Source organism: Orbicella faveolata, unplaced genomic scaffold, assembly GCF_042242905.1.
Source record: "Orbicella faveolata isolate gen_17 unplaced genomic scaffold, um_ofav_v1 contig_27, whole genome shotgun sequence".
Taxonomy (NCBI): Eukaryota; Metazoa; Cnidaria; class Anthozoa; order Scleractinia; family Merulinidae; genus Orbicella; species Orbicella faveolata.
The window spans coordinates 4,260,386-4,285,217 of record NW_028301555.1 but is presented as its reverse complement, the minus strand read 5'-3'; the positions used below and the strand labels follow the sequence as shown (position 1 = coordinate 4,285,217).

At 40.1% G+C, this 24,832-nt stretch overlaps 3 protein-coding genes across 3 annotated transcripts; all 3 read left to right on the top strand.

Moving 5' to 3' along the window:
• The first annotated feature begins 2,567 nt into the window (after positions 1–2,567).
• On the top strand, positions 2,568–10,111 carry LOC110042857 (dermatan-sulfate epimerase-like protein). Its single transcript, XM_020748243.2, has 2 exons — positions 2,568–3,010; positions 7,117–10,111. The coding sequence occupies exon 2, from the start codon at positions 7,140–7,142 to the stop codon at positions 9,483–9,485; it is 2,346 nt and encodes a 781-aa protein (XP_020603902.2). The 5' UTR covers positions 2,568–3,010; positions 7,117–7,139; the 3' UTR covers positions 9,486–10,111.
• A 1,683-nt stretch (positions 10,112–11,794) lies between these two features.
• On the top strand, positions 11,795–16,932 carry LOC110042806 (E3 ubiquitin-protein ligase TRIM45-like). Its single transcript, XM_089296449.1, has one exon. It carries the CDS (start codon positions 12,870–12,872, stop codon positions 15,120–15,122), a length of 2,253 nt encoding a protein of 750 aa, XP_089152575.1. The 5' UTR covers positions 11,795–12,869; the 3' UTR covers positions 15,123–16,932.
• A 983-nt stretch (positions 16,933–17,915) lies between these two features.
• Positions 17,916–22,861, top strand: LOC149107216 (dermatan-sulfate epimerase-like protein). Its single transcript, XM_089296447.1, has 2 exons — positions 17,916–18,290; positions 18,931–22,861. Exon 2 carries the CDS (start codon positions 18,954–18,956, stop codon positions 21,333–21,335), a length of 2,382 nt encoding a protein of 793 aa, XP_089152573.1. The 5' UTR covers positions 17,916–18,290; positions 18,931–18,953; the 3' UTR covers positions 21,336–22,861.
• Positions 22,862–24,832: the final 1,971 nt, after the last annotated feature.

The window sequence follows — 24,832 nt, the reverse complement described above, 5'->3', positions numbered from 1 at the left end:
CAGCTGCTAAGAGTATGCAATCCTTCAGATTATGGTAAAAATGCAATAATACAACTTACCTGCTTCTACGAGAAGAGGTCCAAAAGTACAGAAAATAATTATGGCCTATTAGACAAAACAGAGAAGTCAGTGAGGAAATAATTTTGCAATTCATTGTCTTAATAATAGCAATTTATGAACTTACTTTAAAGCTATATCGGCCCATCTCATTTCAATTAGGTTAAAATCGAATCTCTAAAATTCGCACTTCGGGTGTAAAAATCCTTCTAGCGCTAAAATGCGAGTTAAATTTAAAGCTAAAATAGTCGATTTTAGTTCATTGCAGTTTCAAAGAATGAACCTCTGGTGGTAAAGTATTCTGGTCTAGCATTCATTCATTCTTAAAACTTGATTATTATCATGACAAAAAAACGGATGCAAAATACATAGTAAGAAACGTAAAAGCTTTATTTCTATTAGTTCTATGTCATCTCACGATGAGGGGTCAATTGGCCTATTCAAAACCTTGTTCATGTAAGAGTTCTGTTAGTTTTATTGTGAGTTTCATGTATTTTGTTTTTCTTTTTTAAAAATCTTTGTGTCAGACAAATTGTTAAGAAGCTGTTCAAAGCAAACAAAGTTCGTTTGTTTCTTGTCTATTCGAGTCTTAAGTATTCTGCAGCTCTTTCGATCGTCGTAAACCTTCAATTCGATCAATCAGTCGTTCAGCTATTTTATTTTTTCCCACGGAAAATAGGTAAAAATGCACTTGAATTACATTCGGACTTCTCGGAAATAATTAACTTCTTTTGTCGAGACATAAATGCTTTGAAAAATTAAACTTGTTTGTTTGACTGAGGCAGCTGCTTCGCATTTTTCTATGCATATCGGGTGTGTTGACTGAAGATAATGTGTAGGCGTTTTAATTAAGGTAACTTTCTATAATTGTAACCCAGCTAATTAGGGCCAAAGTTATATTATTTGTCAGTTAAAAAAAATGTCTAAGAAAACGCCAACAAGCAGAGTTATACCGAGGGAAGGGTATACAGAAGTTACCATGATCAAAGAACGTGTGGTAGGTTAGATGAATCAGTTGCGTCAAAAGCAGCACAATCACGCGACACGCGTGTGCACAGAAATAACTTTTGCGATTACTTCTCATTGAAAATCAGCGATTCCAAAATTTCTTTTTTCGTGAATGTTTACTGGAAACTATAAGTCAGGGCAGACTAACTTGATATGTATTTCACCGGAAGCTCAGTATTTCTTTGCGAAATGTTTGGCCGCCATCTTGAATTGTTGAAGCCGAGGAAGGTTGGGGAGAAAAAAAATTCTAATAAGTGGTTGGGGTCCACCTGTAATTGGATACCCACGTGACCGTGCACCAATCAGAATCAAGAATTTTGTTATAGGCACGATTAGTCGCTGATATCAACTGGTATGGCTTCAAAACGGATTGCCGGATTTATTTAAGTAACTCAAAACACTTTGAGATTCCAAACTAAGTCATTATTATCTGCTAAAGAATAAAGTCAACTGGTTTGGGGTAAAAACGTACAGCCGTATTGGTCCCGAACAAAGTTTAACAAAACAATCTTTTAAGGCCAGTTGCCTAGGAACACATTGGCTTGTTAAATATTACAGAAGACATTACAAAAGATAAGTTCAGCTCTTAGCTCAAAGCCATTCAAGTCAATATTTGGTTCCAATTAGTGCTGAACTTCAACCAAACACAAGGGCTTCAATTAAGCACAATGCATCCGAGTAATTTAACTTAACGCTTAACATAAGATGATGCAAAGTGAAAAATATATACCAACATGTATATGTCAACATCTACAAAGTGGAAATGTATTTACAATAACAAAAAGTGTATTTTTACAAGCGTTGAGAATAAGAGCATGTTAGAAAACTTCTCCGTTACAACGTGCACGCCAAACACATTCTCGTCAAATTCCCCAAAACTGAAATATTTTGCACCATGATTTAAGATAACAAAAATCAAAGAAATCGGAAAAAAAGCGTTTCTGCTAAAACGCGCGAGTCAAAAATCATGTAACCAACGCATAAAAAGGTTCGGGCCAGCTTAAATATAATTTCATTTTCATGTGAAAACTTTCGCCTCCAATTATTTGTTGAAATTGTTTCCTCTGTTTTGCTCTTCACAACATAACGCCGCAGGAATATGAAAACGTAGCTTTATTCTACGGTTAGGCTTACCGTCCAACACTAATGAATCCGTCGTGGAAAAGAAGCTTTCCGAAAAAGCTCTTGAAACCGGAGAAATTTGAAAACGCCGGCTTTCGTTTTCGTGTGGAAGGAAAACATTTCGAAAACGGAGCCAGTTTTCGTAAACGATGGCGCCACGATAATTATGTTATTTCCCAGACCGAGATTTCTACAAACACAAATACAAAATGACCAGCAATTGTTGCTTTTTCAAATTTCTCCGGCGTAGTGTGGACGGAAAGCATTCGATATATTTTCAGAGTGAAACTTCCCTTTCCAAATTCCTCCGGCGCATTGCATTGTGGACGGGGCCTTGGTCGCGTTACTATCCGCTTGAGTTGGTTTAAGGACTTGTATTAATAATAGACTGACTAGAAAAGGATGTAAATTACAGCTGTCCGATAAAACAAACAGTTGCCTATTACGGTCCCGCGTATCAAGTCATAGCGTCATTTTCGTGCCGATCACACTCGTTTCAGTTAGTTTTGCACGAGGACTCACGAGCACTCGTGAAGAAACACTGGAAAAAGGCAACTCGAAAATGGCCTGTTGTGGTTTTGTGCTACGCGACAATTACATACTGAGCATAAATATGCAGATTTGTTTTTAAAGTGCATAAAAGAAGTTTTTCATTTGCATCTGAATGGAGTCAGTATATCAAACAAATCTCGGCAGTGATAACCACGATTGTTCTTCAGAGTGTTCAGTGCTTAAGCTGGGCAAAGTAAGAAGGAAACTGCGGGATCCTCACGGAAGATGTCAGTGATACTCGAATGTTACAGACAACTGAAAACTAACTAAGGTATGGCAACTATCGTGCACCTAGGCTCAAATTCCACCGGTCACGAAATGTTTTATCAGTTTATGTTTACAGGTAACCCTCTGAGACCCTTCTGATATGATGCCGGTACAACTTCCACCGGTCATGAAAGGTTATTTTTTTTTTGTATATGAGTACATTTCGGCTGCGTTTTTGTGTCGGCCTTCTTTGACCGCAGGAAAGCCAAACGCCCCGATATTGAGACTTCAGGAAAACTTTCTGGAGTTCAATAAAAATCTAAAGGTTCCCATGAATAGATGCCTAACTGCTTTTTACTCGAGGTTTCGCGCTTGGAAATAACGTCTAATTTGTCCATGACTAAATTAAATATGAATGGAAGCGTTCGTGAGTATAACGAGGCCACAATACTATATCCAAAAATAACGGCTGTGAAGCTTTTGTTACAGCTATCGGTATCTTCTAAAGAAATTTGTCGTTATGGTGTGATAACGCTATGGAAATGAACGCTCGTCAAATCAAATTCTATTACTTCTATTTGCAGCCAGAATTTAAGCAGAGTGAATTGAATCAAATCGACGGCTTAAATTCAGGCAAGTCTGCCTGTATTTGTGGTTCAGCTACGTTTTAAAGCGAAAACTTAAGATAATAAGAAATAAAAAAGGCTCGGTAGAGGCTCAAAGATTACAATTTGACCGCTAAATTGCTCATATGCTTCGATTTGAATTGCAAATGGTGAAATGTTTGTTTAATTTTCAAAGTCATACAAAGCTTTTGCAATTCCATTAGTGGTCATGACAACTGGTGGGTGGGAATTCATGGGATTCATTCGCACAATTCATACGTTAGACCTCACGGACAGATTTAAAGTCAATGCAAAGACTAAAGCATACAATTTAAATGAAACTGACTGATGTTTAAAGCCTTAACTGTAACTTTTAAGGGTGCTTTTCTCTGGGAAAGTCCACGGTCACTCGGACCATGGTGCATCAAAGGAACCGAAGAAACCTTGCTTAGAGTAGATTCTTCGGTTCCTTTAAAGGGACACAGTCAGCTTGCGCACATGCGCATTAGATACCATTTCATAGCTAATTTGCATATCACAGAGACGCGATCCATACTGTTTTTTAACCAAATATGATAAAAATATTATCATAGGATGAGCAAAAGCACACTCAAAAACAAGTTTTTCATTAAACAGTTGAAAATCAAGGAAAACATTGCGAAGATTGAAGCGGATTTCTAGATGTACTTTGATTTCAGGTTGAGGTGAACTTTTTTCAAAGTGAGAAAACTAGCGTCCAGGTTAGCACGGTCCCAAAGCTGACTGTGTCCCTTTAATGTGCCATGATCCAAGTGATCTTAGTAACGATATAAAGAAACGCATTTCGATTTAAGAATCCAATCTTTGATTTCCCCCTTGAAAAGCACCCTAAGTTGAGTTCAATCTGAAAACCTTACACTCATTCAAATGTAGAAATGCCTCGCAAATGGTTACCAGATTCGTAACCATTTGAATAGTCTGTGACTTGAATTGCCTGAACTGCATCGAGCAAACGTCCGTAGTCCGTATTAATTGGAAGGGCAAACCACACTGCGCCGGAGACATTTGAAAACGGCGTTTTCACTCTTCATCAACACTACGCCGGAGAAATCTGAAAACGCAACGATCACCGGTTGTTATCACGTTTATCGTAACGTCATCGTTTTCAGAAAGCTCCGTTTTCAAAATGTTTTTCGTGTACACTATAGCGCAAGTGTTTTCAAATTCATCCAGGTTGATTCGAAGAGCATTTTCACAAAGGTCCATTTACGTGATAGATCAGTGTGGACGGTAAGCCTAACCGTAGAAAGAAAGCCGCATTTTCAAATTTCTCCAGCGTATGGTGGACGGAGCCAAAGAGAAAATACACAATCTTTTCGTTGGGATGAATAAATATTGCCTGAAATAAGCGGGTGTCTTTAACAACATTGATGCCTTTAATAACATTATTAGCTAGAATAGAATAATATTATTAGCTGTAATTACTATAGTTCTCATTTATACACGTTCATATTTTGAACAAGTTCTTAGCTCCTCGACGAAACGTGTTAAAATAAATGATTGATTAATTGATTAACTGATTGATTGATTGATTGATTGATTGACTGAGAGCATGGTTCCAATGTATTAAATACTTTTTGTGTAACGTGTTTTTGTCAACTCGAGATGTTGCAAGGGATTTAATTGGGTTATCAGCACTGTTTGGCAGTGTTTGAAAGCCAATATCACCTTCATTATAGCCCGTGGAGTTAACCGTTTCGCCGATTTTCAAGTGAGGCAAGCTCTTAGAACGTTGCAGTCGATTCATAGATAGCATGCTGCCTTCTCAGGCTACACGTCGTAAAGCTGTTTGTTGGTCCTTAAGGTAAAATCACCAACGTCAGCAAAGAGTCCCTATAAACTAGATCGGACACGAAAAAAATGGCTTTAATTTCAATTATTGCAGATATTGAGGACTGCCACAGTGCTGTGCTTACACTGGACACGAATAATTCGTCCAAAATTATGTAGTTTCCGTTTCATGCGTCTATTGCAAAAACGGGAAGAGCTATCACACGCACTAAGGCTTCAATTCGTCGATCAAGTTTGTCGTTCAAGACCCACTTAAGCAGATTTTTTTGACCTATAATCCTTCTTATGTATGCCTTTACACTGAGATGTGGTTACTTTTCTTTGGGGAAATCTGAGATTGGATTCTTAAATTCAATTGTGTTTCTTTATACAGTTACTAAACAGATAAATCCAAGATCATTCGGATCATGGTACATCAAAGGTTGGATTCGAAGAATCCACGTGCACCCTGAGCCCGGGAGGGAGGAAGGTACTTTAGGAATTTCTGAGTGGGGATGTGCCGCTGGGACCCTGGAACCCTTAGCCTATACCAGAGCTAGTTCAGCTGAATTTTGCTAACCTATACTAAAGTAAACTTCCCAAATCCCCCATTAATAGACACTGTTGAGGATGATTTGCGTAAATTTAAACTTGCCGATTTGATTTTTTTATATTTTTGAGTGGCAATTCCTGGTTTCCTTAGTCTAGATAAAATCTTCAACCAACTAGTCAGTTTTGTGAAAAATTATACCCTATTCTAGACCTAAACGCTCTGATTTATATACCCTATCCTAGAGTAAACTGCTTGAAAACCATACCCTTCACAGCGGCACATACCTATATAGCCCTTATATGGTAGTGTCCCCCCCCCCCGGGACCCGGAGCAAAGATTGTTCTATTCCTTTAATGCACCATTATCCGAATGATCTTGGATTGATCTGTTTAGTAACTATATAAATAAACACAATTGGGTTGAAGAATCCAATCTTTAATTTCCCTAAAGAAATTCGTGCACCCTAATTTGAGTTCAATTTGGGAGCGTTTATAATACCCTCATTAAAGAAACGTAAGATCCGTTTTCGGAGTTTAAGATTCCAAACTTGTTTAAGAAAACGTCCAAGTTCGTCCAGACGGGTTATGTGTCTTTAGTCTAATAATGTAATAAAAACGGCCATTTAACAAATGGTAAACGCCATAGCGTGTACTATTGAGTTATGGATGCACGCGGGAGGTTGCTAACCACGAAAGAAGCGTAAGAGTCGCACGAGGCGACAGCCGAGTGCGACTCTAGCTTCTTGAGTGCTTAGCAAACCTCCCAAGTGCATCCATAACTCAATAGTGCACGCTATGGCGTTTACCATTTGTTTTATAACATAACATTGAGATATTGGAACAACAGAAGTCCTTTTATTGAGCTACATCACAAAAAAATGTTCGTGTAGTCTTACATGACAAGAGAAAACAAGCGCGCGAAAATTCATTCATGACAACCGACTGCACACCAGTAACTCGATAAAGTTTCATCTTCACACAACTGTGAAGACAGTTTCGCATTTCTGGGAGAAGGACGTCGGCCATTACTTTAGAAACAATGTCTGTCAAAAGATTTGCTTTGTAAACATTAGCACACACGTCAGAAGCGTACACCCATGGGCAAATAGTAGACGCTAAATTAACCAATCAGAGCGCGTGCTTTGCTTTAGTTATGTTATAATATTGGAGTATTGACTTGTTATCTTTCTCTCTCATTCAACAGTGTTCAACAAAAAACGAGAAAGTATGAATTCTGCTCATCTTATCGTGGTTCTACTGTTACAATGGATCACAGCAACACACGAACAGCAACCCAACCATCCAAATTTGTATTTTTCTTCTAAGGATATAGATCGTCTACGGCAACAAGCGCTAACAACGCACCGCGACATTTTCGCTCGCTTGAAGGAGGCAGCCGAAGAAATGAAGAAAAAACCGTCGAAGTTCCTTCCTCCACGTGATTGGAACGAATTCGCTGGCAGATGGAACGAACATCACGGAAATAACTTTGGCGCTCTAGCAATGTACTGTGTCTTAAACGACAATGATCTCTTAGCTAGAGATGTTGCCATGCAGTTCTTTGACGCCTTTGTCTCCTTACCCAACTGGCGCGTACGCGCTTCCATGGTAGATGATGTTCCAGTGGCACATAGCTTGGTTGCTGTAGCAACGGCTTACGACTTCATGTACGAGAATATAAATGACACTCTCCGATCAAAAATCCTTCATAAGGTGACAGAGGTTAGCAAGGAGCTTTACGAAAGATCATTTAAGCTTTCTTGGGGCACACAGTATATTCAAAATCACGTTGCAACTAATTACGTCGCTTTTTTCACTGGTGCCTTAGTCGTTGAAAACCACAACAAAGAAGCGACAATTTGGAAGGAAAGAGCTCATCTCATGCTCAACAGAACGATGTTTCTTCTAAACCATGTTGTAGATGGTTCCATGGAGGAAGGAGTTGCTTATGGCTCGTACACCTCACGGTCTTTGACTCAGTACATTTTCTTGGCCAAGAGACACCTTGGTATTGATTTGACAAACAACATTTGGCTGCGACAACACTTTTGGTTCCTATACCGCACCATTCTTCCAGGTTTTACTGAGACAGTCGGCATTGCTGATTCAAACTCCAATTGGTTTTACGGTCCCGAAAGTCAACTCGTTTTCTTGGATAATTTTGTAATGAGAAATGGTTACGGAAACTGGCTGGCAAGTAAAATTCGTAGGTTACGATTGGAAGATCCTCAGGTAAAAGGTAACTTTGGGCAGCGTTTCTGCACACTGTATACTGAATTTTTATTCTTCGATGCAAGCATTCCCGAGAGAGAACCACCTAATGCATACATTCCTCATCTGCATATTTTCCAAGACTGGGGTGTCGTTACTTACGGAGGTGGCGCTCTGGATAAAGATGGGGAGAGAAGTACCTTCCTCTCGTTCAAGTCCAGCGTTCTGCATGGCAGGGCAGTGAACGAAATTGTTAGACGCAAACCTTATGACTGGATATTAGGATGGCCTAATTTCAATCCAGGCCACGAACATCCTGACCAAGGGTCGTTTGTATTTGCACCTAATGGGGTTCCTTTTATCAGCGAGACCCTTTATGGGCCAAAATACACGTGGCTCAACAATGCACTCTTATTTGGACCAACAACCAAGCCCACTTGTTCTGGGCCCTTTGAAGGCCAAATTGGAGACTGTGAAAAATGGCTAAATTACAAAGACGAAAAATTATGGTTTGCTGACGCTAGTGTCGTTGCTGCCGCACAATCTGAAGAAGTTGTTTTCATGAGTGGCGAAATGTCTGGATGGTACAATTCTTTCCTTGGACTTACAAGTGTTTATCGTGCTCTTCTTCTGTTAGGACCTGGGGTTCTTTTAGTAGTTGACCATATTGAGACAAGACCAGACAGCCCAATCCAATACGTTGGAGCGTTTTTTCATAACAGAAACTCGCCCTTCGAGCTAAAAGAAGACCGGCATGGAGAAACAGTCGGCTCAATTACTTTGCGTGGTAAACGGTATCTTGTTCTTTTAGGCAACTCTCATAGAGGACGCAGTATTGTACATTCCCAACGCGCCGAACATCCAAGCGAGAGTAGACCTAGAAATACTAACTTCCTCAACATCACAGCAAGACTAAAGCAGAGGCAAACAAGATTGGCGTACGTTTTTGTTGCACCTGAAAATAACGTGACGAAGCCTCAATTACAAGACGATGAAAATGGCGTGCATGCTTCTTTAGAAATCAATGGCCTCTCGTATCACATATCAATTGCTACTAGGTTCAATTCTTCACGGGGAAGGCGTAAGTTCCTCGGCTTTGATGGATTTACAAGAGTTCAAGTTGGTAATAACTGTGTGATAAAGTTTGGATTACGGAACAAAGCAGCAACTCAGAGCATTAACCAGTGGGCCGTTAGTCCAGTATTCTCTTTCAAAACAAATTTCATTATTTTCTTTGCATGGATCCTTGGTTTTCTTGTCATATTTCGAAGTGCATTCTATAAATTTCGACGGCGCATTTGTACTGTATATTTGATTTTTGGACTCACCTTACTACCGTGGATTATAACAGTGTTCTCATAAGACAAATTATACTCTGTAAAAACGCGACGCTCAAAGATTTCGTGCCAAAATAAACACTTTTCCGGCATTGGGTTTGTCAAAATTACAAAATGGCAAATCATTCCAAATAATTGAGGACGACATGGACACGTACAATCCTGGTCAGAGTAAAATAAGAAATAAAAGTAGCCCTTCCCCCCAAATCAATGATGAACACGCGCTAAAGCCAAATCGCACCATTTTTTTTTGTTCATCGTTGAAATGAGGGGAGGGGTGGTCTTAACTTTTCATTTAAATTGACCGAAATTGTAACTTCAGATCGAGAGACATTCGATATTTACAGAAATCTTGTCCTTTTCAACTCATTTTTCGCGTCGTTACCCGTTGTATATACGCGGCTCCTCAAATACTTACCAAATGCCTGGAACAAGCTTGTATTACTACATTCAACATGGCCTCCGCGCCTTTGTCATTGAAATCTCTAGGGATTTGTCGCAAACTGAGCATGACGTCACGTCATCCACATTGGTGTTCCAAAACAATGAAACGGCGGTCATGTTGGTGTACCATGCCAATCCTGTGGGATTTGAACTCTTTTCTTATGTAAACATTTCCATTTGTTTCAATAAATTTGTATATGTGCTGGCCATGTGAATGAAAACGCTCCATAACCTTAAGTCATAATTACTCAACAATCGAGATCATCGAAGAATTAAAGCAATAATGTGAACTGACTCGAGACGATCATCATAGCCATCAAAATCGTTACATCAGTCTCTGCATTAGAATTGCAGGAAGCATTCCATTATTAACTGTCCTCTATTTTTTATGCTTTCATTAAAACAAAGGAGCACCTTGGGATGTTTAGGAACATACCATTATTTTCTCAGGACGCGTGGGGGGCGGGGGAATTTTTGGGGCAGGAATTTTTTTCTCGCCTTTAGATTTTGCATGAATTTTTTTGGTGGGCAATGGCTGGTTTGCAGTGTCACGCCATCAAAATAAAAATCGTAACCATTCAATAAATTAAGTCAAGAAGCTGAGATATGAAAGATGATTGATATAGAAATAACCTCGCCAACTTTTAAGTCTGTACGGTTTTCCATCCGCGCGTTATTCGGAAAAGTGTTTCACCCAAATTTATAGAGCTTTGTATGGTGTCGCCATGTTTGTGCCCCTCAGAGGGACACAAACATGGCGGCCGTTAAGTAACAGAAACATCTGTCATTCAGTTTTGCCATTGAAACGAAACGTTATTACTCTAAAGCTCCGATACATTGAAATTAATACTTTGTCTTGAGCAAGAACTGTTTAGTTAGTTAAAACTTGAGCAATAACTCATCTTTTGACTCACTTGACAGCCTTATCGAGCCGCCATTTTAATGTCACGGTACGCATAAACTTGGAAATTCCGACGTGCTCCATTACATAATGAGGAACCCTGTCGGGCTTAAACGTTGCAAAACGTCAAGTTATTAGTGGGTCTTACATCTGATGAAACTAAAACTTCACAAGGATTGGTAATTTCTTATTTTGGAAATTGATGACGTCACATGAAAACCGGCAATAGCTTGCCCGAGAAGTTTTTAACTGAAAAACTGGACCTGAATAGTAGAAAGGACTTGCTCGATTTTTTTTCCCATGGCTCCTCTTGCACGATTTTTTTTCAGCAGATCTTTCCCACCGCCGACCCCACTCCCTCAAACAATAATGGTCTGTCCCTTACCATCCACAAGAAGACTGCGGAAATTTGAGTCGACATGTCAATGAAACACGACTTTTGGAAAAGGAAAGAAGAAAATTTTCCCCGAAGAGAATGGAAATTCGTCAGTCCTACATTACACGCCACTTGCACCAGATCTAAGCCTTTGTTCGGTTAAACGGCCAAGCCACCTCGCCTCAACGAAACGGAATGCCAGGTTCTTCGTGGAAAAGTTGAAATGGGACACGTTCATCCCGCACAAAAAATTCCCAACCAAAATTTCCGGAATGTTTTGGTGCCAGACAACCATAGTCACTAATTTCTAAGAATCAGAAACCAAATCTCAGAAATCGGTGAAATAGGCCCTTTTCAAGCATAATTTGGTAATTGTAACGAAAAGGTCATCGGTTATTTAAAAATAAACAAAAGAAAGATTACAAAGTCACAAGACTACACCATTAATTTTGACGTCAAGTTTCGATGCATGCGCGCGCAATAATAAAAGACTACATGTCTAGAGTTTCTAAGCCCTCTATACTTTTTCTACCCTGGTCCCAGAGGTTTTTCTTGATTTTTCTTCGCATGAGAGAGCTGCAAGAGAGAGCCGCGAAGCGGTGAAAACACGAGTCGCGAAGCGGCGAGAAAGAAAAACCTCTGGTTACCTTGGACTTGAATCTCACTTTCATGCAGACGCCAGGGTCAGGATCTGACTCTCGGGCTCGGATTGGTTGATATTTTTACAAACACGCGAATCAATATGATTGGTTCGTTTGATTGGTAATACCGAGGGGACGGTGGGGATAGCTGTCACTGCACTTCTTGAGGTAAATTTTGCCTCTCTACCAGGGAAGGAATTTGTTAGCAAAATGCTTCAGTTCTCAGTTTATACACGTTCAAGATTCGCCTGTGTTCGACATGGATTATGTTTCTGACAGTGTCTTCGAAGAAATTTTGACTTCGGTTCTCGATGAGCGTTTTCCAGAGATTGAAAGTCTCACCGAACATCAAAAGAAAGCCTTGCTCGCAGTCATTAATCGCAACGATGTGTTGTTCGCCATAATGCCAACCGGACATGGAAAATCAATTATATTTCAGTTGCTCCCTGGTGTCTGCAAATACCTGTACCGGTCAGGTTATTCATGCCCTCATCACGCCACAATTTTGGTTGTGTGTCCTCCAAGTCTCTTGTGGACTCTCATATCCGCGAACTGCGAAACCGTGGCATTTCAGTTGCCAGTTTGAGCAGCGAAGACAAGAAGCTTATGCCTTCCTATTCGGAAGTCCCGATCGCGAGTCCACCTTACAAAACGAGTAAGTGGAGAAACATGCTCCGTAGTAATGTTTAACAAGACAGAACCTTCGCGATCGTTGCGGATGAAAACATTAATTCTTGCAAACACGCGCGTTGACCCCGGCCAAGCCGAGGTCAGGTGATACCACTCTCCACCACCCGAGAGGAAACCGTTAGTGGCTGATAAGCACGTGATTGCTAAGTTGCCATTGGTCCCTTTTGTAATTATCAATTTGACGCGTTTGACAGCTGGCGTCTGCATGAAAGTGAGATTCAAGTCCAAGGTAACCAAAAGTTTTTCTTTCTCGCCGCTTCGCGACTCGTGTTCGCCGCTTCGCGAAAAGAAGAAAAATCAAGAAAAACCTCAGGGACCAGGGTATACTTTTTCCATCTTCCTTGTTGTGAAAACGAGATGGACATCAGAACGTTGCTTCATAATCTTCGCGAAGAAGTGTCTTGTTCGGTGTGTTCCAGCATTTTTACTGATCCAAAACAGCTGCCATGTCTACATAGCTTCTGTTTACAGTGCTTAACACAATGGCGGAGAGCAAGCTATAATGGCCGAGGCACAATCAAATGTCCGAACTGTCTAGCACTCAGCAAAGTACCGGAGAGCGGCGATCTGAAGGATCTTCCGACAAGTTTTTACCTGAACGGTATGATCGACGTTTTGACTATTAAAGAATGTAATAGCGGCCAGGTGAGATGCGGCAATTGCGACGAGAAAAGCTCCGAGAGTTCCTATTGTTTTCAGTGTTGTGCTTTCTGGTGCGAGGAGTGCGTAAGTGGACACAACATTATTCGCAGCAACAAAGATCACCGCGTTCTCGCGGTGAAAGAGTTTCAGGACAAAGATTACGAGGACGTCCTTAAGCGACCTGTGTTGTGCACCAAGCAACGACACCAGAAAGAAGAGCTGAAATACTTTTGCAAGGATTGTGAAGCAGCCGTTTGTCAAACTTGTGTCACCCTAGAACACACTGGTCACGTTCTGGAGCACATAGAAGAGGCGGCTGAACGGCAGAAGATACAGATGAGATCTGTGATTGAGACTCAAAGAAAGAAATTGCAAGCAAAGACAAACGCAGTTAGTCAACTAAAAGAAGACTGCGCTAAAGTTATACAGCAAGGTGAAGAAGTGAAGAGAAATGCTGAAACCTTCGCTAATAGCATCATTTCCGCCATGGAAGCGAAGAAGCGAAGTATTTTTGAAGCGGTTGATAACCAAACGAAGAAATCACTTGAACGTTTAACAAAGCAAAAGACCGAGATGGAGTATGAAGCGAATGCCACGGAGTCATCGCTTGAAAAAGCTGATAAACTTTTAACACGAAGTGTTAACGCTGAAATTGTTCAACTGAAGAAAACGTTTGCCACAATCGTCGGCGGAGTCTCTGAATTTGCTGAAACTGTGTACAGACGTGACCCCGAAGGCCTTCCTGTTTTCGCTTTCGTGGAAAATCAAAAGATGCTCGATTACGTCAACACCGAAGAATTTGGCTCGTTTCGAATACTGCAACAAACAAAAGCTAGTCAATCTGTTGCTGAGGGTCAGGGGCTCAACGATGCAATCGTTGGACGTGAAGCACAATTTGTTTTGACCACAAAAGATGCTAAGGGGAAACTGTGTTACAATGAAAGCGACCTCGTGACAGTAGACGTTGTCGACGAAAAAGCAATGAAGAGCGTGACGGAAGTGTTAGTGAAGAATTCAAAGGATGGATTCTACGAGATCACCTATTTTCCCAGAGATTATGGCACATGTAAAGTGGCAGTCAAGATAAACGGAGAAAGCATCCGCGGAAGCCCTTTTCCGGTCCAAGTCAAATCAATGAAGTTCACACCACTTTTATCCTTTGGAAAAAAATGTTCCTCCGTCAGAATGCTGAATTCTCCTTGCGGATTGGCGGTGAATGACTGTAACGAGATCGCTGTGACAGAGTTGTCCAACCACAGGGTTCAGCTCTACACCAGCGATGGTAATTACTTGAGATCCTTTGGTCGACAAGGAAGCAAAGAGGGACAATTTAACAAGCCAACTGGGATAGCCTTCGACAAAAATGGACACATATTAGTAGCAGATTCTGGGAACCACAGGATCCAGATTTTCAGTGGGCTGGGCGAGTACTTGGACACCTTTGGAAAGCAAGGAAATCTCAATCAACAACTCTGCAATCCTCATGGTTTATCCATAGACAGTGATGGAAATATCATTGTTGCTGATTCAGGCAATAAACTGATTAAATTCTTTTCTCCTAATGGTGAGTTTCTAATGCAGATAGGTGAGCAGGGTTCCTTCACCTGCCCTACCCACTGTGTTCAGTATGGCGAAAATTTTATAGTGTCAGATGGTCATGAACATTGCATTAAAATGTTCGACGGGAAGGGAAATTTTAAGTTCGCTTTCGGAAAGCAGGGTGGAGGGGAAGGGGAGTTCAATAATCCTCGGTGCTTGTCAATGAACAAGTCGGGACACCTAATGGTGTGTGATTCTTGGAATAATCGAATACAAATATTTGAACTGAATGGAAAGTTGGTTTATAAGTTTGGAACAAAAGGGGAGAATTTAGGAGAATTTAAGCTACCCTCAGCTATAGCGGTTCTTAGTAATGGTCGGATAGTTGTCTCTGAGAGGTACAATGATCGCGTACAGTTATTCGATTGAAATTATATTGTTACAGGACCCTAGTCAGCCGCGCCATTTTCGAAGCCATCGAAATGATTGATATTTTATGTTGAAGCGAAACCTTATTGCTTTACTGTAAGTTGTGTTCCTGAAAGTATGTTTAATTATCTTTAGTAGTTTCAAAGTGATTTCGTTCGTTTCGACATGCTCCGAATAAAATATAATTGCCAAACTCTCGCATGTAAACAAAAACAAAGGTGTGGCTGACTAGAGCCCTTTAATCTCTATGTACCCAAAATTAAAGAGGCACTTTCTCGAACGTGACTTGAAAATGTCAATACCTTAAAAAGACATATTTTTATTGATGTAAACTCAAATATAATGGGCTAGTCTTCTTACAAAATGGTCTGATAAGAGCACTGATACTATAAAGTCATTCAACGGGTATACATGCGCAAGTCTGCGATGCAAAATTGAAAGTCGTCTTGCAATAATCGACAAAAGTTAATCACAATTTGCTCTTCATCATATTAATCTAGGAGGATTTTGTGTTCGTAGCGAAAGTAAAGTCATAATTTCAGTATTGTTTTGTTTAAAAATGCTGCGAAATCGTCATAATACTGTCACTTCAATGATAGTCATAACTGTTGATACTCACATGACCAGGTTAGTGTAAACATCGATTGCTACATTTGTAAATACTGCATTTATTGCAAGTAATGTTTTCTACTGTTTAACTGGATCGGGGCTATTTTGAGTTGGAAAGCTCAGATACGTTTAGCGTATGCTACCTTAAACAATGATTCAGAGCAAATTTGTGGAAAACAACCTTATCCTGATAGACAACTGTGGCATTTAAATCTGACACATTTGCCACATTCAAGGTTATCATATTATATACTATGTATTTTCTACGGTATTCTCATTTCATAACATAAATGCAATGCAAATCTTTTGTCAATGACGATGATGGAATATTGGGACCCATCGAAACACGCATGTCTTTAGCACTAAATATGATTCTGTTTCTTAATAATTATAGAAACTTAGCGCATAGCCAAGCTATTTTTCACTTTATTGGAGCTTTCTAGGTATGAGTAACTGATGGTTTTCAACAGTTTAAACGAAACAGCCCAACACAGTTTACCATAAATATATCGATTGCTTGGACTTGTAATCGTACAAACTAAAATAATCACAAGCAGGAAGTAGTGTTTTCAAAACCATTTCCCATTGATACTTTCAGTACATAGAGGATAAAGGTTAATCCGAGTAACTGCATTGTGACTAATATATGGACAACAGATGCAAGGAAAATTGGCGATGTTATATTTATATTTCGCCCATTTTCCTGGCATCTGTTGTCTATGTGTTAGTCACAACGCAGTTACTCAGATAACGTTTATCCTTAATGTTTTCTCCTTATGGGCTTTCTTGGGTTCTCTACAAATCGACTCTAAGCTAGCATATTGATTGCTAAGATTTGTAAATATGAATTAAAACTATTGCGAACAGTGATTTTCTTCTGTCTAAGTGCAACTCCCTTACGTCACAATGCTTTGTCAATCCTATGTGAAATAGGTTTTGCATTAAGGCAAGTATATCAAGATGTGATGAAGATACTGAATTCAGAACAAATTTTTTCTTATTAAACTTGTCGCTTACTTTTTTAGTGTTTTATACTGCGATTTCACTGGACCTGTTAGATCAAGTGAACAATTGCAATAAGCATATTGTGATCATTACTGACTCAAAACAAGTGAAATAGAAGTACAAGAAATAGCTTTGTAAATCAGTAAAAAAATCTATTTTGTTGTTCCAGATTAGAAATAAAGCAATGCAAGAAAGAGTTTGTTTGAAATCCTCAATGAATTACGTATGGATACTTTTGAGTTCTTTTTTCTTAATAAATTGTCAGGGTTCCTAACGGGGTCCATGGGTCCCTAGAGCCTTGGTACTCCTACATGTCTGTTTTGAAGTCCCAGGCCCCGCATCTTTGGCCCGTTTCCCAGGAGCACAAAACCTCTTTAAGGCATCTCCAGAAAGCTGTCATTACCCTTATATGTCGCCTGAATAAACATGTGTCAGGAAGTCATTCAGCCGGCAATGACTTTGTCCAAATGCAGACTCGAAGTTTGTTTGAACCGGCTTTCGAAACAAATGTCTGTTACGATCGAGCTAAGCTAACTCTTATTGTTATATCGCAGGCCTAGCATTTAGAAAACAATTAGACCTTGGCGAAAAGCACACTTTATTTAGTTTCTGAAGTAAATTAAGTAAAATTCTTAAAATCCTAAAGATGTAAATAATACGCCATGTCAGTGAATAACGTCTAGCCGTATCTAACAGGAAACGGCGCATGACAAGTGGCGCTAAAATCTCACAATGAAAATAATGAAAAAAAAAAAAAATAATAATAAGATCTTGAAGCGGAAAGATGTCGAACGGTTCACGGACCAGGTTTAAGGACTACATGTTTTCTTACCTTCTATAATCCTCCCGCAACTGCTCGTGTCTATTAACCTTGGGGGAACGTATATTTCTCCATTTTTTCTTAATTTCTAGCATTGAAAAGAAACTAGGTTACGCCAGTATATCTGTAGATATGGTCTCTTGATCTGGTCTAAGGCCCAAAACTGAAACGCTAGAGAGCCAAAAGGGTGAATGGTTGCCTATATTGGATGATATTTAATATTTTACGAGGCTAATTTGATCTCTGTTAGGTTCGGCAAAACTCACATTTATTACTCGGACGACGCGAAGAATGCTAACAAATCAACAGAATCAAAGTGAATATTGTGCCCTGTTTTACATAAAAGCTGTCATTAGAGTTTTGGTGCACGTTTGTACAGCCGGTCGGGATGACTACCTCCAGCTAGGGACACACTTTTATCACTATTTTCTTCAAAAGTGTGTTTTTTTTAAAAATGATTTAATGTTAAAGCGAATGATGCAGCTTAGTTAAGCTTGTGTGCCTCTTTTGGGTCCATTTTCGCAACATGCTGAAACTGATGGATTCTGATCGTGATGGATTCTGAATTGTTCTTTAATAGACGCTTGCTATTTGTCTTTCAAGCAAATGCTAAAGTCAATAAGCACTCCATGGAAATAAGTTTAATTGAAGCGGCCACCCACACAGTTTACAGCAAAAACGTGTACATAACCTAGGTCCATAACAAGAGCAGGAAAAGAAGTAGGAAAGGTGAGGTAAGAGAAACAACCTTCTTGTTTTCGTTATTTCATCTTACAGTTCGGCGTAATGATTTCTCTCTTTGCTTGTAATACCACTGGAAATATATTCGTTTCAAAACACTTTTATTATTTTCATTTGTTATTCTTTTGCTGCTATGTTATACTATGATGTTGGCTTTTTCAACCTTTATGAATGTAGTTAATCGGTTTAGCGAATTTATTTGACTGTTTATTCGACATTACAAACTTATTCCAAATTAAAGTGTGAAATAAGGAAAATACAGTTGAGCAAAAAGACATAGAAATATATATTTTGATTCAGAAAATGGACAAAAATTGCCCGCACTAAAAAAAGTAAACAAACAGTGAATGAATGAAACAAAGATTTTGTAATTTCCGTTCCAGGTTTACTAATTCTATCAGTTTAAGCTTCTTTCAAATGATGTTGCCGCTTTTGCGATAAACACTCAGCGAGGTAAAATATTTACATTTACAAATCCAGAAAAAATGGTGTTATAATTTTATCCATAGCGAAGTAAAATTTATGAATTATTTTCGCACCTGTCTTCAAAATCGACATAAAAGTCACCGGAGGTACCACAAAGTTACACAGAGAGCGTGCATTGATCAATTGCAAATTCCTTTCCTTAAACAGTGTTATCGAAAAACATTGAAGATATGGCGACCGTAAGCCAGCTTATAAAATGGATCGTCTTGCTACATGGACTATTCATAGCACTTGCAGAACAAGCCCTTCACCCCAATTTGTATTTTTCCTCAAGAGATATCAATCGCTTACAACAGCAAGCGCTAACAAGCCATCGCGACATTTTCGTTCGCTTGAAGGAAGCTGCCACGGAAATGAAGAAAGAACCTTCGCGGTTTCTTCCTCCACGTGACTGGAAGAAATTCGCCAGCAGATGGAACGAAGATCATGGAAATAACTTTGGTGCTCTAGCAATGTACTGTGTCTTGAACGACAATGATCTCTTAGCTAGAGATGTTGCCATGCAGTTCTTTGACGCATTTGTCTCCTTACCCAACTGGCGTGTAAGCGCTTCCATGGTAGATGATGTTCCAGTGGCACATAGCTTGGTTGCTGTAGCAACGGCTTACGACTTCATGTACGAGCATCTTAATGACACCCTTCGATCAAAAGTCCTTCAAAAGGTGTCGGAGGTTAGCAAGGAGCTTTACGAAAGATCATTTAAGCTTTCTTGGGGCACACAGTATATTCAAAATCACGTTGCAACTAATTACGTCGCTTTTTTCACTGGTGCCTTAGTCGTTGAAAACCACAACAAAGAAGCGACAATTTGGAAGGAAAGAGCTCATCTCATGCTCAACAGAACGATGTTTCTTCTAAGCCATGTCGTAGATGGTTCCATGGAGGAAGGAGTTGCTTATGGCTCGTACACCTCACGGTCTTTGACTCAGTACATTTTCTTGGCCAAGAGACATCTTGGTCATGATTTGACAAACAACATTTGGCTGCGACAACACTTTTGGTTCCTTTACCGCACCATTCTTCCAGGTTTTACTGAGACGGTCGGCATTGCTGATTCAAACTCCAATTGGTTTTACGGCCCCGAAAGTCAACTCGTTTTCTTGGATAATTTTGTCATGAGAAATGGTTACGGTAACTGGCTGGCAAGTAATATTCGTGGGTTACGATTGGAGGATCCTCAAATGAAGGGTAGCTTTGGGCATCGCTTCTGCACACTACACACTGAATTCTTATTCTTCGATGCAAGCATTCCCGAGAAAGAACCACCTAATGCATACATACCTCAGCTACATGTTTTCCAAGACTGGGGTGTCGTTACTTATGGAGGTGGCACTCTAGATAAGGACGGGCAGAGCAGTACCTTCCTCTCGTTCAAGTCCAGCGTTCTGCATGGTAGGGCAGTGAACGAAATTGTTAGACGCAAACCTTATGACTGGATATCAGGATGGCGAAATTTCAATCCGGGCCACGAACACCCGGACCAAGGTTCCTTTGTATTTGCACCCAATGGGGTTCCTTTCATCACCGAGGCCCTTTATGGACCAAAATACACGTGGCTTAACAATGTACTCTTATTTGGACCAACAACCAAGCCCACTTGTTCTGGGCCCTTTGAAGGCCAAATTGGAGACTGTGAAAAATGGCTGAATTACAAAGACGAAAGAATATGGTTTGTTGACGCTGGTATTGTTGCTTCCTCACAATCTGAGGAAGTTGTTTTCATGAGTGGCGAAATGTCCGGATGGTACAATTCTTCCCTTAGACTTACAAGTGTGTATCGTGCTCTTCTTCTGTTAAGACCTGGGGTTCTTTTAGTAGTTGATCATATTGAAACGAGAGTGGAAAGCCCATCTCGATACGTTGGAACGTTTTTTCATAACAAAGATTCGCCCTTTGAGCTACAAGAAGACAAAGATGGGGAAGCATCTGGCTCAATTACTTTGTATGGTGAAAAGTACCTAGTTCTCTTCGGCGACTCTCATAGGGGACACAGCATTGTACATTCCCAACACACAGAAAATCGTGCAGAAAGTGGACTTAGAAAGACTTACTTCCTCAACATCACAACAAAGTTAAAGCAGAAGCAGACGAGATTGGCGTATGTTTTTGTCGCACCCGGAAATAAAGTGACGGTCCCTCAAGTACAAGACGATGAAATTGGCGTGCAGGTGTCTTTAGAAATCAATGGCCTCTCGTATCTTGTTTCCATTGCCACAAAATACAATTCCTTGCAGACAAGGCGCGCTTTTCTCGGTTTTGATGGCTTTGCAAGTGTTAAAGTTAATTCCAAGTGTGTAATGCAGTTTGGAATAAACGAGATGTCAACTCGTGGTATATTAAAGCGGGACAGTTGTCGAGTATATAGTTTCACGATGACTCTTTTTATTCTGTTTGGATTGATCGTTTGCTTTGCTGTATTTAACTTTGTAATCTTATCAGGATCCCGTAGAGGTGGTTTCAAATGCATTCGAGGCATCTTCACGCCTGTTTTCATCTTTGGACTGATCTTAATTTGGTCCATTGTGTCAGTCTTTTCGAATAAGGTACGTTAAAACTGACGAGCAGTCAGTACCTCGCACTACCATTTTGAGGTTACATAATGCTATTTCGAATTCTTTCGCTAGCGAGTAGATTTGTCTTAACTGCAGAATACGGTGCCACTTGAGCACATTCAGTACTGCGCATTGCTCGTTCATTAAAAGTATGTGCTCAAGTAGAATCGATCACAGTTGAGGCGGGTTATTCTGCAGTTCCTTTGCAAAACTTTTAAGTAACTTTAAGCTCCTTTAACCATTTAACCGATAACAAGAGAGAATGATCTAGGTGAAAAACCCTTTTGCCCTAAGATAAACTTTTTGAATTATATCATTAGTTTGCTAATAAGAGATGCCAGAGTTTTAAATAAACATCTGGTGATACTCGCTATATTAATCACGTAACTTCGTAGCCCGTGGCAACATCCAGATTTTACGCCTACAGAAAAACGAATTTTGCCGAATTCCGCCGAAGTTATCACGGTCTGTGGCAAAGGCTTGTACGTGGAAATCCATCTCCTAGATCATCCTTTCTTCACCATAAAACGAAATACTACAGAAATATATGGAGAATAATAGATGGGCGCGCGTAGATATGGAATTTCTCTTCGATTGTACTGTTCAACTCGATATTTTACGAGTGAGCGCAGCGAACGAGTGAGATGTAAAGTTGAACATAAAAAGACAAATTTCATATCTACAAGCAACCATGCATTATTTTGTTTATTACATAAACATACTAATGATGACTTTTTTGGCGATTTTCCGACGATTTCCGAACACTGTCCGAAGATTTCCGAAGATTCTCCAAAAATTGTCCAAAGGCCACACAAACGTTTCTGAACAGTTTCCGATAGACCATATCAGGTCAAAAGATTATGATTTGTATATAATCTCTTGATCAGGTTTATCAGTTCGTCAATGAGACCCTATTAGGGGTTTTCAGGATACCGGATATTTGGGTAATCAATTAACAGGATACACGAAATTTAGGGGAAAAATTAATGGGGTAGAGCATGTTTACATCAGATAAAACTGGACATTAGTAGAGTAGGAAATCGTTAAGCTGCAATTAACAGGATACAAGACATTTAGGCCAAAAATTAATAGAACATGGGATACACAGACTCCCCCCCCCCCCCCCCCCCTCCCAACCCCTTTATGGGGCCTCGTCAATGGTCTGCTCTTTAGGGTAAATTAAAGTATGCCATCTTGCTACAAGCATTTACCCTGTTGGTATCCGATTTTAGGGGGTTTGAAGTTAGGTAACGCACCTCCTTGCTAGTAATATCTATGCCCACACTCGTGACCCTGAATAGACAGACGGGGCTAGAGAAATAAACAGAGAACTAAATATGTCTCCAACTCTGTACCGTTTAATACAATTTCTTACATGACACTCTTTGTGTCTTTGCAAAGAGATTGAAGCGCAACATGCCACACTATATATGTAGACAACTATCCTAAGCTCGTTGACAGCCATTAGTTTTTAAGGAGAGTTTGAATTTACAACAAATAAAATACGGATAGAATTCAAATAAAAAGCCTCTTACTCGTTTTTTTGTTCAGTATTATACTTGTGCCTTTCGCTGCCCGGAATGACATTAAATGTTGCGAAAGACAACGGACTGACAAATAGTGCGCAAGAAGTTTTACTGAAACTCCTTATATTTTCATAGCCGTTACACTATTGCATGAGATAAGGAAATTTTCGGCAAATTACTGAAGGGCAGTTTAAGTGCCCATAACGTCAAAATTTTTATTTTCTCATCTGATTTTATACATCACCCAATGAACTTCTGCGAAAAAAATTTTCAATTTAACTAAAACGCAATTTTTTTTTATAATTTTTTGTTTACGTTCAAATTTGCCGCAATTTTGGTCCACCATTCGCAGTAGTCTTCCCTCGGTTTGGAATGAGTTGGGACGAATATTCAGGAACACGTGAGGCTTGAAGGCTGGTTTTCACTAGCGACGGAGTCGTAGTCGGAGTCATAAAGAAGCGTAGAGTGATACGATCTAGTGAAAATCAAACCGACGGAGTGGGAAGCAGAACACCCATTCCGCTTATGACTCCGTCGCTTACGATCTAGTGAAAATTAGATTGTCGGAGTCGGAAGCAGAAGCGGAAGAATAAACCAATAACAATGCTCCAATCTGGGCCTTGTGATTGGTTGGTTCTTCCGCTTCTGCTTCCGACTCCGACAATCTAGTTTTCACTAGATCATAAGCGACGGAGTCGTAAACGGAATTGGAAGAAATGGAAACGTTCTGATTCTTCCGACTCCGATTCCGTCGAGCTTATGACTCCGCTTATGACTCCGATTTTCGATTTTCACTAGGTCATAAGCGCTCTTACGTCTCCGACTACGACTACGACTACGACTCCGACTCCGACTCCGACTCCAACTCCGTCGCTAGTGAAAACCAGCCTTGACTCGTCTTGCTTGTTTTATTTCTGTAAATTTAGCTTCGTAGGCAGTACAAAATGCCGGAAAGGTGCCTTGCTGCTCTTTGACGCAACATCAATGATCCAGAAAACAATACAAGTCCGTTCTTTTTGGCGAAACATGCCCCACTAAACATAGGGGGCGAATCGTCGATCTGTTTAGTGCATTTCACAGACGATGACTTCCGAGTTTAGGAGGGGAAAAATATCAAAAGAGGCGAAGTAGAGGTTTGTGTCTTTCCTTCGATGCGCGTACATTAGCCGTGAAGTTTGCGATCAAGAACCACCATCGAAGAAAAGCAGAGATCTTCTAAGTTTTGTTTTTCTTCCTGTCCCTTACGGTAATTTTCTAGCCATTCTTCATCTGCCAGCGGTTCGTCTGCGTATGGTTCGAGCGAATCGTCTTCACGTTCATAGCTTCGTCCGCTCGCTTCGCCTTCTGCGGCCTTCACTTCTACACTTTCAAATTCGTCTTGCCTGTATTCCACGGTGTTATCGCCTTCTGTACCAGATAACTCTTCATCCAAGACAAACAATTTTGTATAGTTGCTCCTACGATGTATTTTTGTGCACTTAGGGCAGAGCGCAAGGTTCCTGAACCTACGTCACAAGCTTCAGTCACGTGGCCAATTATATTAGTATGTCGTTCTTGTGATCAGCGGCGGGGGTCGACCGCAAGAAAATAGGATTTTCAGGTTTTTAAAAATTCGTTAAAAAAACTTGCGTTTTGTCTAAATCGAAAAATTTTTTTCGCAGAAGTTCATTGCGTGAAATATAGGATCAGATGGGAAAATAAAAATTTTGACGTTACGAGCACTTTAAGGGCGGTGCCTACTTTTTTGTGCGCACACGGTCTCTGCATCATGTAAGGCATGGTTTAAACGCCAGACGCGCGCGACGTAATCAACTACCCTACCAAGCACACAAATTAAAAAAAATCCTACTGTGACCGAAACAAATTTCGCACTAAAATTGCGAACCTGTACTAAAACCAGGAACACCAGAAAAGTAGCTAACGTCTTCCAGCTAAAAAAAAGCTTGCTGTTATCGTATCCGTAAGAAAAAA

What these genes read in the sequence shown, in the direction of transcription:
- LOC149107216 (XM_089296447.1), top strand. Translation starts at nt 18,954, where the DNA reads ATGGCGACCGTAAGCCAGCTTATAAAATGGATCGTCTTGCTACATGGA.
- LOC110042806 (XM_089296449.1), top strand. Translation starts at nt 12,870, where the DNA reads ATGGACATCAGAACGTTGCTTCATAATCTTCGCGAAGAAGTGTCTTGT.
- LOC110042857 (XM_020748243.2), top strand. Translation starts at nt 7,140, where the DNA reads ATGAATTCTGCTCATCTTATCGTGGTTCTACTGTTACAATGGATCACA.